Source organism: Salmo trutta, chromosome 20, assembly GCF_901001165.1.
Source record: "Salmo trutta chromosome 20, fSalTru1.1, whole genome shotgun sequence".
Lineage (NCBI taxonomy): Eukaryota > Metazoa > Chordata > Actinopteri > Salmoniformes > Salmonidae > Salmo > Salmo trutta.
In genome coordinates, this window is record NC_042976.1 from 33,145,197 (window position 1) to 33,162,855 (window position 17,659).

The following is a 17,659-nucleotide window of genomic DNA, read 5'->3' on the forward strand; positions in this document are numbered from 1 at the left end:
TTAATGAACAGTAACACATACCAGTCCTATAATGTTAATGAACAGTAACACATACCAGTCCTATAATGTTAATGAACAGTAACACATACCAGTCCTATAATGTTAATGAACAGTAACACATACCAGTCCTATAATGTTAATGAACAGTAACACATACCAGTCCTATAATGTTAATGAACAGTAACACACACCAGTCCTATAATGTTAATGAACAGTAACACACACCAGTCCTATAATGTTAATGAACAGTAACACATACCAGTCCTATAATGTTAATGAACAGTAACACACACCAGTCCTATAATGTTAATGAACAGTAACACACACCAGTCCTATAATGTTAATGAACAGTAACACACACCAGTCCTATAATGTTAATGAACAGTAAGTGTTTAAAATAGAACAAAAAACAACAATCTTAGGAATTTTTTATCATCAATTACCATGTGAATAGTTTCACAACCTTGAAAAGTTTTTAAAAAGGTGTAAGTTAACCAGTTCAATAAAATGTAATATGAATGTCATAATTAATTAACAATCACAATTGACATAGTGAACAATAACTCATGAAGCTGTTTATTTATTGTGTGCGTGGCCTGGTAGTGGGAAAGCTGGGGGTGTTTCTTCAGTTTGATAAGTTTATTGAAGTCCGGGGTTGACAGGGACACTCGGAGGTCATTCTGGCTGTCCAGTTTGTTTCTTTTTAGTTTTCAGCACGACCATAGCAGAGAAGCCACTTTCACACTGATATGTAGTGCTGAACGATAGCATGGTTCTGATTGCACGACAGACGAGAGCAGGATACTCTCCCACTACGCTGCACCAGAACTGTGGCAGTGTCATTTCCTGCGCATGCTCAGTCCGCGATCAAATGACAGTTCCAACAGCTGTCATCTTAATTGCTTGGCAACATGACGCATCCCATCTCCACTCAAAATGGGGTCGCGTACCCAGTCATCTTGTCTCCTGTTCTCCTCCGGGGAGTAGTTGCAAAACTTTCCCTGCAGCTTGACAAGATACTGTTTAATGTTTTTTTCAGTGTGCCGCTGTGCAACTTGTTCATCAGATTCTGAATCTCAAAATCAGCATTGGGAAACATGTCAATCCTCCCGTTAGAAACATGCTTTGACAAAACGCTAAGCTTCATCTTAAAGGCATCGACATTATCCATCTTTTCAAAACGATTGGCCCCCTCCCTTGCATTGACACACAGAGAATTCAGATGATCAAAAATATCCGCCAGGTAGGCAACCTGCACCAGCCATTCCTCACAATTGAAATGTTGGGCCAGAGGTGACTTGTTTTCCGAAAGATACGCTGCAATCTCCGCTCGAAGCTCATAAAAGCAACCCAACACTTTACCCCTGGAAAGCCAGCGGACCTCTGCGTGATAAAGCACCTGCTGGTGCTCGCTCCCCATATACCCGCAGAAAGCCTGGAAACACCTGCTTTTCATGGAACTCTTTTTGATATAGTTGACACACTTGATCACATCCTGGAGAGTGGCATGAAGGTCAGACACCATGTATTTCACTGCCAATGCCTCCCTGTGTAGGAAGCGGTGGTTCCACTTTGCACTTGGTGCTCTCTCCATGATCCGCCTTACTACTCCGGAGTGCTTTCCCATCATGGCAGCTGCCCCATCAGTGGTCACTCCAACTCACCCATCCCAGGCCAGTCCCACGGAGCCCTCGGTACAGTACATGTCCATTGTGTTCAAGACAGCCTCTGCACAACTGAGCAAGAGGACAAGTACATTAGAGTGTCTAGTTTGAGAAACAGACGCCTCACAAGTCCTCAACTGGCAGCTTCATTAAATAGTACCCGCAAAACACCAGTCTCAACGTCAACAGTGAAGATCCGACTCCGGGATGCTGGCCTTCTAGGCTGAGTTCCTCTGTCCAGTGTCTGTGTTCTTTGCCAATCTTAATCTTTTCTATTTATTGGCCAGTCTGAGATATGGCTTTTTCTTTGCAACTCTGCCTAGAAGGCCAGCATCCCGGAGTCGCCTCTTCACTGTTGTCTGATGTTTTAAGCACACTGTTTGATGAAATAAGACACAAATGACTCAAGAGTGAGCCAGAGATCAAGACAACCAGAAGAAATAAAGCTTTACCTGACCATCCTCCTCCTGCTCCTACTGGCTTTCGCAGATTCTGCCATTACTCTCCTGAAGTTTTCGGTAATAGGCTACACAAGGAGTCTGCGATCTTTCTCATGTGGAATGCCAATTTATCTTACCATTTCTACCGATCCGCCTGCCAGTTATGGTTTTCATATGCACATTTTCGTGGAACAGCTTCATTTAATTTATATCCATTGTATATTCATTGTAATTAATAAAAATGATATCCAAACCTAAACGAAAATGATTACAAACCTAAAAAGTGACTTTTGTTGCCAACTATGTAAAAATAGCCTATAAAGCCAACAAATGAAAACATTGCAGCCTGCAGGTAGAAATTATCCTGATAAAAATGTATTTCCTATAAATCACATTGGCTTTGCATGGCCTGTCTGCAACAAACTTGAAATATTGTATAAACTATTTCCTAATTGGTCCGGCCCAAAGCTTGAACTAGCAAACTTGCAATATTGTATCAAATATTCTGCGCCCTCAGAGACTTGGAAAGATTCTCAAATACATTGAGGAGGAAAAAACAGACTTAGTTTGCTTGATGTTTGAGGTGAAGAAAACATTATTTTGAGAAGCGCCACAGCTCATTAGTGGTGGGGCGTTAAGCCAATCAGAAATACCATCAGATCCCCAAATGGGCTCATTTATATCAGTCCCTCAGGATTCAGCGATTCTGCGATCGCATAATTCGATGCAAAATGAACCAATCAGCGCATATTGTGAGAGGGCTCGCAATTTTGACCAATCGCCGCACTTTTAGCGCATAAAAGGGTCCAATCAAAAGTGGGCTCGTAATTTTGACCAATTACTGCACTGTTCACGTGCGAAGATGGGTGATCTTTGATTGATTTCTATTAATTGTAATGCCTGTCAGCAATCTCATTTTCCAACAAAAATAACAGCTAACGACCGTGCAAAACAATTTCCAAATGCAAAGCATATGACAATGCCAGAACAGTTCCCATGACTGAAGTGGTAGCAGGGAAGACTGGGGCAAGCGCTTAAAGAATCAAGGTGAGTGGCGTTTTACTCAAACTTACTCTGCGAACCTTGGCTTTAGTAGGGTGGTCGGTACTCTGCTCTCCCCAGTCTGTCTATGGAGAGCGCTGCTCAAAGCACTGAGTGCAATTTGTCAGCTTTGCCGTTTTAAACTCTGTAAAACTTAATACGGATCACAAAAGCACAAGCTCTCTGGATGTTTTAGAAATGGTAATACTGTTTTAAAAAAGTACATATCAACCACAATACTACATTTTTACGTTTTCTGTTCTTTATCTCCCTTATGACCCTTTCAGAAAAAAATCACAATCTCAAGCAAGTTGAAGACAACTTATTAGAAAGAAATATCGATCCTCATCCATCTCTGCAGCACTCCACCAATCAGGCCTTTATGGTAGAGTGGCAAGACAGAAGCCACTCTTCAGTAAAAGACAGCCGCTTGGAGTTTTCCCAAAAGGCACCTAAAGACTCTCAGACAATGAGAAACAAGATTCTCTGGTCTGATGAAACCCAAGATTTAACTATTGGGCCTGAATGCCAAGCGTCACATCTGGAGGAAACCAGGCACCGCTCATCACCTGGCCAATACCTTCCCTATGGTGAAGCATGGTGGTGGCAGCATCATGCTGTGGGGATGTTTTTCAGCGGCAGGGACTGGGAGACTAGTCAAGATAGACGGACAGATGAATGGAGCAAAGTACAGAGAAAACCTGCTCCAGAGTGCTCAGGACCTCAGACTGGGGTGAAGATTCATCTTCCAACAGGACAACAACCCTAAGCACACAGCCAAGACAACGCAGGAGTGGCTTGGGACAAGTCTCTGAATGTCCTTGAGTGGCCCAGCCAGAGCCCGGACTTGAACCCGAGCGAACATCTCTGGAGACCTGAAAATAGCTGTGCAGCAACGCTCCCCATCCAACCTGACAGAGCTTGAGAGGATCTGCGGAGAAGAATGGGAGAAACTCCCCAAATACAGGTGTGCCAAGCTTGTAGCGTCATACCCAAGAAGACTTGAGACTATAATCGCTGCCAAAGGTGCTTCAACAAAGTAGTGAGTAAAGGGTCTGAATACTTATGTAAATGTAATATTTCTGTTTTTTATTGTTGATACATTTGCAAAAATGTCGTAAAAACCTTTTTTTGCTTTGTCATTATAGGGTAAAGAGACACCTAAGACAACAACATAGCATGGTAGCAACATCACATGACAACAACATGTTAGCAACACAACATGGAAGCAGCACAACATTGTGGGAGCACAAAACATGGTACAACATTTTTTGGGAACAGACAACAGCACAAAGGCAAGAAGGTAGAGGCAATAATACATCACGCGAAGCAGCCACAACTGTCAGTAAGAGTGTCCATAATTGAGTCTTTGAATGAAAAGATGGGAGATAAAAGCTGTCCAGTTTGAGTGTTTGTTGCAGCTCGTTCCAGTCGCTAGCTCAAGTGAACTGAAAAGAGGAGCAATCCAGGGATGTGTGTGCTGTGGGGACATTTAACAGAATGTAACTGGCAGAACAGATGTTGTATGTGGAGGATGAGGGCTGCAGTAGATAACTCAGATAGCGTGGAGTGAGGCCTAAGAGGGTTTTATAAATAAGCATCAACCAGTGGGACTTGCGACAGGTACACAGAGATGACCAGTTTACAGAGGAGTATAGAGTGCAGTGATGTGTCCTATAAGGAGCATTGGTGGCAAATCTGATGGCTGAATGGTAAAGAACATCTAGTGATGCAGCCAGTCAAGATTCTCTCAATGGTGCAGCTGTATAACTTTTTTAGGATTTGAAGGCCCATGCCAAACCTTTTCAACTTCCTGAGGGGGAAGAGGCTCTCTGTCTTGCCTTCTTCATGACTGTGCATGTGTGAGTGGACTGTGCGTGTGTGAGTGATTTGTAAACAGAGGAACTTGAAGCTCTTGACCCACTCTACTCTGGCCTGTCGATGGGTGAGGGCAGTGTGAAGTGCAATTGAGATTGGGTCGTCTATTGATCTTTCGGGGCGGTATGAAAATAGGAGTGTGTCCAGTGTGTCTGGGATGAAGGAGTCGATGTATGCCATAACCAGTCTTTCAAAGCACTTCATCATTACAGATGTGAGTGGTACAGGGTGGTAGTCATCTTGAAACGTGGGGATTACAGACTTGGACAAGGAGAGGTTGAAGATTACATGCTCTGAGAACGTGCCCTGGAATACCGTCCGGCCTTGCAAGTGTTGACCTAATTAAAAACCTTACTCACGTCGGTGTCGGAGAGCGAGATCACCCAGTCCTCTGGGCGGTGGGGGCCCTCACGCATGGTACAGTGTTGTTATTGTTGAAGCGTGCCTAAAATGCATTGAGTTCACCTGGAAGAGAGGCATCGTTTGACAGATCACGGCTGGGTCTTCCTTTGTAATCCGTAATGGACTGTAGCCCCTGCCACATTCCGCGGGCGTCAGAGCATGTATAGTATCAGCTTGTTTGCTGACTCTGCGGCGGTCATAGTGTCACTTTTTGTACTTGTTCCTGTCCTCAGCCGTAGCTTCAGGGTTGTCTGCGATGGACCTGTGTGCAGCAGCCCTCTCCTTTAGTTTAGCGCTAAACTGTGTGTTAATCCAGGGCTTTTGATTGGGGAAGCAGCTTCACTGTGGGGACAACGTCACCAATGCATTTCCTTATGAAGCCGGTGACGGAGGTGGTTAGCTCGTTGACGTTATCGCCGGTGTCTTGGAACATATTCCAATCAGCGCTAGCAAAGCAGTCCTGTAGCATAATCTCTGATTCTCATGTAGATTTCTCGTCACAGCGAGTCACGGGTACTTCCCGTTTGAGCCTCTGCTTTTAAACAAGAAGCAGGAGTACAGAGTCATGATCTGATTGGCCGAATGGCGGACGAGGGAGGGCCTTGTATGCTTGCTTGTGGGTAGAGTAACAGTAGCCTAGGACGTTTTTGTCCTTAGTGGCAAAGGAGACGTGTTGATGGAAGTTGGGCATCGCGTGTCTTAATGACGAGAAACAAGAAAAGGGGTCAAGAAACAACAGGACCCTGAACAGCTTCTACCCCCAAGCGATAATACTGCTAAATAGTTTGTTAAATCGTTAACCAAATAGCTACCGGACTATTTGTATTGGCCTTTTTGCACTAACTTTTTTTACTCATCACATACGCTGCTGCTACTGTTTATTATCCATCTTGTTGCCTAGTAACTTTATTCATAGTTATATGTACCTCAATTACCTTGTACCCCTGCACATCGACTCGGTACTGGTACCCTGTGTATATAGCCAAGTTATCATTACCGTAATTTCCGGACTATAAGCCGCTACTTTTTTCCCAGGCTTTGAACCTCGCGGCTTAAACAATGACACGGCTAATATATGGATTTTTCCCGCTTTAAAAAAAAAAAAAAAAAAAAAAACATTCTGTGACGTGCTCAGTTTTTTGGCGGCATGAAGCTTTCATTAGACCAATAAAATTGCTGAATGGGTTAAGGTCAAACAACTTTTTTGTTTACTGTTTAGATTAAATCGAGCGCGCTCAAACTTCCCATCATTCTGATTACGGTAGTCATTTTGTCACCCTCATCATGGTAAAGACACTTTCAAGTTGAAGGCGATTGATCTGGCTGTTGGAAAAGGAAATAGAGCTGCTGCACGGGAGCTTGACTTTCTTGGTAGGCTACTGTTTACTGCAAATTTTTTATTTTTTGTTACAAGCCGTGTTTTGTTAAAGCCTATTTAGTTTTGTTACAAGCCGTGTTTCATTAAAGCCTGTGTAAAGTTCATTTGTTTCAATGTACCGGTAGGCACCTGCGGCTTATAGACATGTGCGGCTTATTTATGTTCAAAATAATACTTTTTTTAAAATTCAGTGGATGCAGCTTATATTCAGGTGCGCTCAATAGTCCGGAAATTACGGTACACATTGTGTATTTATTATTACTTTTATTATTACGTGTTATTACTTTTCTATTATTTCTCTATTTTCTCTCTCTCTCCATTGTTGGGAAGGGCCCGTAAGAAAGCATTTCACTGTTAGTCTCCACCTGTTGTTTACGAAGCATGTGACAAATAATATTAGATTTGATATGAGGCCTGTGCGCTGCGTCTGGTGCTTTGTGCAGACAATTTCATGACTCACTGGCCTCTTTGTGATTAGTTTGCTTTCGGGAAAAAACAAAGTACCAAAATGTCTATCGTGATAGTTTTTACCTCAGAGGCAGGGCTAAAGGGTTATTTGGAGTACCGATTCAGAGTGAGGAGAACACACACACACACACACACACACACACACACACACACACACACACACACACACACACACACACACACACACACAGGCCTCCCACATCACCTTACACCCAGCTGATAGTGTGTATATTTGTCTCTATAACCATCAGCATCCACACACACACAACAGAGAGAGAGTGATATATAGTGTGTGTGCGTGTGTTTTCTTACCCTCTGTGCTGAGTCCAGGGCTGGAGGTAAACTGGGCCACGTCTACAATCTTCACAGCAAACTGCTGTCCTGTGTCTCTGTTGATACATCTCCTCACCACGCTGAACGGACCCCTGCACAGGAAATAACACACACACCTTAACATCTCATACCTTCATACATAGGACAGAACACCTTAACATCTCATACCTTCATACATAGGACAGAACACCTTAACATCTCATACCTTTAAACATAGGACAGAACACCTTAACATCTCATACCTTCATACATAGGACAGAACACCTTAACATCTCATACCTTCATACATAGGACAGAACACCTTAACATCTCATACCTTCATACATAGGACAGAACACCTTAACATCTCATACCTTCATACATAGGACAGAACACCTTAACATCTCATACCTTCATGCATAGGACAGAACACCTTAACATCTCATACCTTCATACATAGGACAGAACACCTTAACATCTCATACCTTCATACATAGGACAGAACACCTTAACATCTCATACCTTCATACATAGGACAGAACACCTTAACATCTCATACCTTCATACATAGGACAGAACACCTTAACATCTTATCATTTAATACAAAAGAAACAAATAGTGGGTTGTTCCATTTTGTATATATTTACATTTTTACATTTTACATTTTTAGTCATTTAGCAGACGCTCTTATCCAGAGCGACTTACAGTAGTGAATACATTTCATACATTTTTTTTCTCTGTACTGGTCCCCCGTGGGAATCGAACCCACAACCCTGGCGTTGCAAACACCATGCTCTACCAACTGAGCCACACGGGACCACATGCATAACTTTTTAACCATACCCATTTTGATTTACAGTACCAGTCAAAAGTTGGGACACACCTACTCATTCAAGACATCAAAACTATGAAATAACACACATGGAATCATGTAGTAACCAAAAAAGTGTTAAACAAATAAAAATATATTTTATATTTGAGATTCTTCAAAGTAGCCACCCTTTGCATTGAGGACAGCTTTGCACACTCTTGGCATTCTCTCAACCAGCTTCACATGGAATGCTTTTCCAGCAGTCTTGAAGGAGTTCCCACATATGCTGAGCACTTGTTGGCTGCTTTTCCTTCACTCTGCGGTCCAACTCATCCCAAACCATCTCAATTGGGTTGAGGTCAGGTGATTGTGGAGGCCAGATCATCTGATGCAGCACTCCATCACTCTCCTTCTTTGTCAAATAGCCCTTACACAGCCTTGAGGTGTGTTGGGTCATTGTCTTGTTGAAAAACAAATGATTGTCCCACTAAGCTCTAACCAGATGGGATGGCGTATCGCTGCAGAATGCTGGGGTAGCCATGCTGGTTAAGTGTGCCTTGAATTCTAAATAAATCCCTGACACTGTCACCAGCAAAGCACCCCCACACCATCACACCTCCTCCTCCATGTTTCACGGTGAGAACCTCACATGCAGAGATCATCTGTTCACCTCTCTGCGTCTCACAAAGACACGGTGGTTCGGAACCAAAAATCTCAAATTTAGACTCATCAGACCAAAGGCCAGATTTCCACCGTTCTAATGTCCATTGCTCGTGTTTCTTGGCCCAAGCAAGTCTCTTCTTCTTATTGGTGTCCTTTAGTAGTGGTTTTTTTGTAGCAATTCGACCATGAAGGACTGATTCACACAGTCTCCTCTGAATAGTTGATGTTGAGATATGTCTTACTTTAACTCTGTGAAGCATTTATTGGCAAAACATTTAGGAGATAGATGTGCTCAAAGCTGACCAATTTTGCAAACCCCACCTTCCCATGAGTTTGAAGGGGTGCGGTCAAAAAGTGATTGAAATCAAATAGAAAGACCCTAGTACAAGTTTAATCTTTAACAGACTAATGTATTCATTTAATTGTTCCTTAACGTATCTGCAGTACCCCAAAGCAAGACATTGAGGCTGAATATGATTACACTATATAAAAACACACACAACCCAAGCGCTCTAGTTTAGCTAAGAGAGTTGAGGTCAGTTCCATCATCTTCAGTCAGTTCTGATATTGAATCATTCTAAGATGAGGAAAATGTAAACCACAGCAGTGACCTTAACACAGATGGAGTTGACCCTGAGTCAGTGAGAGGTGTTTAGTAAATACAAGGTTTCCGCTGCCCTCGCAGACCTCTCACAGTAGCTTGGCAGTTGGCACAGAGCAGAAGGCACACACACACACACACACACACAGAGAGAGAGACACACACACATTCCTTGGAAAGCAGAGCCTCTCCTGCCTCAGGTGTGTGTATGCTAGACAACGTCTGATTAAAGATGACCCAGTTCACACACACCCTCAGAGAATACAAAGAGACTGAATGGGAGTGTGTATGGGTGGGTGGGTGCGTTTGTGCATGCGTGTGGGACAGTTTGAGTGCATTGCTGTCGCTCTCCTGTCATATTCCCTCCCTGTCTCCCTCCCTGTCCGACTCCCCCATCTCTCTACCCCTCCCCATCTTTCTCTCCCTCTCCCCACTTCTCTCCCTCTCCCCACTTCTCTCCCTCTCCCCATCTCTTCAATTCAATTAAAAGGGCTTTGTTGGCATGGGAAACATATGTTTACATTGCCAAAGCAGGTGAAATCGACAAAACAAAAGGGAAATAAGATAAATAAACAATCAGAAATGAACGGTAAACATTACACACACACACAAGTTCTTAAATAATATAGACGTTTCAAATGGTATATTATCGGCTATATACAATGTGCAAAAGGAAAGGGAAAATAAGGGGTCTCTCTCTAAGCCTCACCATCTCTGTCTACCCCCATCTGTCTGAACTGTTAGTGAACTGAGGGAGAGCAGCTTTTAACCAGGAGACAGAGAAAACCTAGTCACACATACTTCCCATTGGGAATATTCTACTAAACACACACAATCAGTGTCATCACCAAGCGGCAGTCAAAACTAGTGGTTATATATAGATGAACAGCTCTCCAGCCTGTGTGTGTGCTTTACCATCTCTGGGCAGTGTTTCTCTGTACATCACCCCTCTGAAGCTAAGCAGCTTTAATCTGATCACCATCTGCTATAAACACACACACACACACACACACACACACACACACTTAGACAGCAATAACGCTGAGTAAAGTGTAATCATTTTGACCTGGCTGTCTGTCATTTTTTTATGGAGGTCAAAATCCATTCCAATAACCAAGCTCACACACTCACACGTGCACGTTCAGGCACACAGGAACACTGTATATGAGAAGTAGTGAAGTGCATTTGTTCAAGTTCTTTATTCTCTGCTGGAGTTCCCTTAGAAACAAGGCAGCACCTTCTCTCTTAAGGAGTGAAACCCAATAGCATACAGTTACAGCTAATGAATAAACAATGACTCCACAGCTTCCCCTCCAAGAGAAAAGGAGATATAGCCTACAGGAGAGAGGAAGGAAGAGAGAGAGAGGGGAAGGAAGAGAGAGAGAGTAGGAGTGTGTGAAAGAATCAGAGAGAGAGAGAGAGAGAGAGAGAGAGAGAGAGAGAGAGAGAGAGAGAGAGAGAGAGAGAGAGAGAGAGAGAGGAGAGAGAGAGAGAGAGAGAGAGAGATGGGGATTAGTGTATAGGATTGCTCCTTTTGGACGTTGGTCACGGAGCAGAGACAGAAACACCTAAATCTTCAGAGGAAGCGGGATAGTGAAGTCTACATTTGTGTTTGTTTGTTTGTTTGTTTGTGTGACAGCAAGAGAGAGCTAGTGAGACAGAGGGTACTGCAGAAGTCTCTCTGAGCATAACAGGGACATTTATCATGCAATAAATAAATAATATAAATACACACACAGCATAACTCCTGGCAGAGCTCCTGGGTCAACAGCTTAGCGAAAGGAAACATTCTGAGGTTTCCACGGCTGAAGTCACATGAAAGACATTTAGATTTAACGGTTGTTTGATCAGTAATTAGCAACGGTGATAGCCACTGAAAACACACACTGTAAATTCCTCCTCAGCCCAGCTCATGCATCTGAAACCAGGCAGATGTGCTCTGATGTTGTGGCCAGAGAGAGGAGAGAGAGAGAGCTATACTTAATCTCTAACGTCATCCTCAGCTCAAAACGGAACAAACACCAAATTGAGACTGCATGCATAATTCTTAAAAAATATCCTCCATGTACAACGGAAATTCTACAACCACCTAAAAGGAAGCGATTCCCAAACCATCAGCTTCAGAGAGATGAACCTGGAGAAGAGTCCCCTAAGCAAGCTGGTCCTGGGGCTCTGTTCACAAACACAAACAGACCCCACAGAGCACCAGGACATCAACACAATTAGACCCAACCAAATGATGAGAAAACAAAAAGATAATTACTTGACACATTGGAAAGAATTTACAAAAAAACTGAGCTAGAATGCTATTTGGCCCTAAACAGAGAGCACACAGTGGCAGAATACCTGACCACTGTGACTGACCCAAACTTAAGGAAATCTTTGACTATGTACAGACTCAGTGAGCATAGCCTTGCTATTGAGAAAGGCCGCCGAAGGCAGACCTCGTTCTCAAGAGAAGAGAGGCTATGCGCACTCTGCCCACAAAATAAGGTGGAAACTGAGCTGCACATCCTAACCTCCAAATGTATGACCATAGAGGCACATATTTCCCTCAGGTTACACAGACCCACAAAGAATTTGAAAAAAATATCCCATTTTGATAAACTCCCATATCTACTGGGTGAAATACCAGTGTGACATCACAGCAGCAAGATCAGTGACCTGTTGCCACAAGAAAAGGTCAACCAGTGCAGAACAAACACCATTGTAAATACAACCCCTTTTATTGTTGATTTATTTGCACATTGTTACAACAATGTATATAGACATAATATGACATTTGAAGTGTCTCTACTATTTTGGAACTTGTGTGAGTGTAATATTTACTGTTCACTTTTTATTGTTTATTTCACTTTTAGTTTATTATCCATTTCACTTGCTTTGGCAATGTAAACAGATGTTTCCCATGCCAATTAAAGCCCCTTGAATTGAATTGAGAGAAAGAGATACTTTTGACTTTTTGTCTTTCTTTAATGATACATCCTCATTTCATTACAACCTCCAACAAGTCCTCCAGACCCCCTTGCCAGTCCCCAGTCTCTGCCGTCACCTGCAGTGGCGGAAACATTGATGGCCCCTCCACCTTTGGCAGCTCAAACATCCCCCTTACCAGCTCAGACAGTGCCTCCTGGACCTCCCCCAGGAATCTCTCCAACAGCCTAAGAGACATTATTCCTGTTTGTTGTGCCAGGACTTCATGGGTTTTCCACCCCTCCTCCCCCAGCAGCCGCAGGTTACCCGGCCTTAGTAAACCCGCTGCCATCAGTCGCTTCTGCAGGGTGGCTGATTGAACCAATCGCAAAAAAGGGCTGGATTGTGGAAGATTATAGGCTCCTCCCACACCCACAGCCCAGGCTCCACACCCCCTTCTGGCAAAGAACTGGCAAATCTGGTGCAGTCCATGAGGAGGAGATGCACTGCAGTACTTAATGCAGCTGGTGGCCACACCAGATACTGACTGTTACTTTTGATTTTGACCCCCACTTTGTTCAGGGACACATTATGTCTGTGGAACTTGTTCAGTTTATGTCTCAGTTATAATATTTACACATGTTACGTTTGCTGAAAATAAACGCAGTTGACAGTGAGAGGACATTTCTTTTTTTGCTGAGTTTACATATTACCTCAATTACCTTGACTAACCGGTGCCCCCGCACATGGACTCTGTAATGGTACCCCTGTATATAGCCTCACTATTGTTATTTTACTGCTGCTGTTTCATTATTTGTTACTTTTATTTTTATTTTACTTCTCTATTTTTAACTTAACACTTATTTTTCTTAAAACTGCATTGTTGGTTAAAGGCTTGTAAGTAAGCATTTCGCTGTAAGGTCTACACTTGTTGTATTCGGCGCATGTGACAAATGAAACTTTGTTCTCCCCCTTTTTCCTCCTCTGCTTGACACTCCTCCTCCTCCCCCACTTGACGCCCTTCCCCACTATACTCTCTTCATCCACTAGCATAACATGACTAGACCCAGCCTCATCTACACCCCCATCCATAACCTGACTAGACCCAGCCTCATCTACACCACCATCCATAACCTGACTAGACCCAGCCTCATCTACACCACCATCCATAACCTGACTAGACCCAGCCTCATCTACACCCCCATCCATAACCTGACTAGACCCAGCCTCATCTACACCACCATCCATAACCTGGCTAGACCCAGCCTCATCTACACCACCATCTATAACATGACTAGACCCAGTCTCATCTACACCCCCATCCATAACCTGACTAGACCCAGCCTCATCTACACCACCATCCATAACCTGACTAGACCCAGCCTCATCTACACCACCATCTATAACATGACTAGACCCAGTCTCATCTACACCACCATCCATAACCTGACTAGACCCAGCCTCATCTACACCACCATCTATAACATGACTAGACCCAGCCTCATCTACACCACCATCCATAACCTGACTAGACCCAGCCTCTGCTACACCACCATCTATAACATGACTAGACCCAGCCTCATCTACACCCCCATCCATAACCTGACTAGACCCAGCCTCATCTACACCACCATCCATAACCTGACTAGACCCAGCCTCATCTACACCACCATCCATAACCTGACTAGACCCAGTCTCATCTACACCACCATCCATAACCTGACTAGACCCAGTCTCATCTACACCACCATCCATAACCTGACTAGACCCAGCCTCATCTACACCACCATCTATAACATGACTAGGCCCAGCCTCATCTACACCACCATCCATAACCTGACTAGACCCAGCCTCATCTACACCACCATCTATAACCTGACTAGACCCAGTCTCATCTACACCACCATCCATAACACCATCTACACCATCCATAACCTGACTAGACCCAGCCTCATCTACACCACCATCCATAACCTGACTAGACCCAGTCTCATCTACACCACCATCCATAACCTGACTAGACCCAGTGTCATCTACACCACCTTCCATAACCTGACTAGACCCAGCCTCATCTACACCACCATCCATAACCTGACTAGACCCAGCCTCATCTACACCACCATCCATAACCTGACTAGACCCAGCCTCATCTACACCACCATCCATAACCTGACTAGACCCAGCCTCATCTACACCACCATCCATAACCTGACTAGACCCAGCCTCATCTACACCACCATCCATAACCTGACTAGACCCAGCCTCATCTACACCACCATCTATAACCTGACTAGACCCAGCCTCATCTACACCACCATCCATAACCTGACTAGACCCAGCCTCATCTACACCACCATCCATAACCTGACTAGACCCAGCCTCATCTACACCACCATCCATAACCTGACTAGACCCAGTCTCATCTACACTACCATCTATAACCTGACTAGACCCAGCCTCATCTACACCACCATCCATAACCTGACTAGACCCAGTCTCATCTACACCACCTTCCATAACCTGACTAGACCCAGCCTCATCTACACCACCATCCATAACCTGACTAGACCCAGCCTCATCTACACCACCATCCATAACCTGACTAGACCCAGCCTCATCTACACCACCATCCATAACCTGACTAGACCCAGCCTCATCTACACCACCATCCATAACCTGACTAGACCCAGCCTCATCTACACCACCATCCATAACATGACTAGACCCAGCCTCATCTACACCACCATCTATAACCTGACTAGACCCAGCCTCATCTACACCACCATCCATAACCTGACTAGACCCAGTCTCATCTACACCACCATCCATAACCTGACTAGACCCAGTCTCATCTACACCACCATCCATAACCTGACTAGACCCAGTCTCATCTACACCACCATCCATAACCTGACTAGACCCAGTCTCATCTACACCATCATCCATAACCTGACTAGACCCAGTCTCATCTACACCATCATCCATAACCTGACTAGACCCAGTCTCATCTACACCATCATCCATAACCTGACTAGACCCAGCCTCATCTACACCACCATCTATAACCTGACTAGACCCAGCCTCATCTACACCACCATCCATAACCTGACTAGACCCAGTCTCATCTACACCACCATCTATAGCATAACTAGGCCCAGCCTCTGCTGCCTGCGTTTCATGGCCCCCTGCACGGTGACCTCGATTTTCCCCACTGGCGCTTGTACCCTCACCTTGTCTATGGCCTTTATATGGGCATACAAACCTCTTATGCCCCAAATCCCCACACTCAAAACACCGTAGACTATCTGTGCTGGTAAACCCCACATAGAGCCCCTCCCCATGCCTCACTTTAAAATGCACATTTAGCTGTTGCTCATTGTTATTCAGAAACATGAACACTTGCCTCCAGAACGAAACAACATGCTTAACAGCACCTGCCTGAAAACCTGGCGACAGCACACGAAAACCCCTAGCAAACTTACCAAACCGACTCCGCTCTTTCCGGATTTGATCATCCGTAATAAACGGAGGCAGTTTTGCAACTATTACCCTAGACAAAGGTGTCGAAAGAGGAGAAATCGGCACCATCATTAACACAACCACAGCCTTGTTCACTCTGGATGCGGAAAGTATAAATTCAGCTCCTACCTGTTCACCGACCGCGAGCAGAACCTCCTCCACCTTAACTCCATTCTCAGGAACACACCTGAATCCATGCCGTATCGACAGCGTCTCCTCCACCTTAACTCCATTCTCAGGAACACACCTGAATCCATGCCGTATCGACAGCGTCTCCTCCACCTTAACTCCATTCTCAGGAACACACCTGAATCCATGCCGTATCGACAGCGTCTCCCCCGCGCTAGGCTGCGAAGCCAACGCGCACACCACACCTTGCAAACCCCAGGAAACTAAAACTCCATCCTCTTCCTTCCTAACTTTTAAAAAACATCTGTGGGTACCCCTAAACCAACAGTAAATAAGTAAGGACAGAGCCCTCCACACGGCCTCTCAACTACAAAACACTCCCAGCATGCACTGAAAGAGAGACAAACCAATGCAGTAATACAGTCAGTCTGCTTTATGATCAACCTGTAACTCGTATCATGCTTTATTGAGACACACAGAAAACAGGCAATGTTTCTGATATCTCACTGGGATCTTACAGGTCATGTCCAGCAGGGAGGGAACGGTACAAAGAGAGCGGGGGGGGGGGGGCGTGAAAACATTTGTGGAGCAGCTTCGTAAGACAGATGCTGTGTCCTCCTTCCTTATCTGATGCAGTCTACCTTTACAGGCACGTCTCACCCCTCCTCTGTCTCCCTCTCCCGCCGTCCCTCGCTCACTGTCTGACTGTGAGGTCTGCTGGAGCTACACGCTAAAATGTCAACTCTAGACAGAAAAACAACAGAGAAAAGAAAGGGCGCACAAGAGAAACCTCAGCATACCAATAAGGATAGAATTGTCTTTGGGAAAAACACCCGTAGCGTTAGATCTCTTATTCAAGAGAGAAGTAGGCCAGACAAAAACTAAGATGACTGAGTGATATACAGACAGATAAGAGTGCGAGTTCACACGCAGACCCAGAGAGAAAAGAGGCGGTAAACCGCGTGTGTCTGTTTGTTGAGTGAAGATCTGTGAAAGCGGAGGAGAGGAGGACTCAAGGAGAGACGCTCTCGTGTAACCATCTTCAAAATGAAGATGTCTCTCACTTCACATTCACACATGAGTAGCCCGACTTTCAAAATTGGTCTGTGGAGAGGAAATCAGAGAGAGAGAAGAAATAAACGAAGGAGGGAGAGAATGAGATGGAAAAAGAGAGTCTTAAACAGATTGAGAGGCAGGAACTCTGTATCTTTGAGACTTTGGGACTGACTGTACATAGAAGCCGCCATTATGTGTCTGAATGGGGTTCAGCTGCACAGAAAGTCCACCACTCTGGGGTTGAATAGAGTGCAGCTGCGTACAGAGCCAGCCATTAGAGGTCTGAATGGAGTTCAGCTGCACACAGACTCAGGTCTAATTGATGCAGTATAACTGTTATCAGATGGAATTATACTCTTTCTCCTCCTTCACATAGGAGACAGG

General features: G+C 44.4%; 1 protein-coding gene across 14 annotated transcripts in view; it reads right to left on the bottom strand.

The window, feature by feature from the left end:
• Positions 1-17,659, bottom strand: part of LOC115155914 (peripheral plasma membrane protein CASK) — a 210,463-nt gene that overhangs the window by 118,477 nt on the left and 74,327 nt on the right. For all 14 annotated transcript variants that reach the window (XM_029702980.1, XM_029702986.1, XM_029702988.1 and 11 more), the window contains exon 2: positions 7,584-7,696. In XM_029702980.1, coding sequence (XP_029558840.1) covers positions 7,584-7,696 — 113 coding nt within the window. The remainder of the gene's footprint in view (positions 1-7,583; positions 7,697-17,659) is intronic.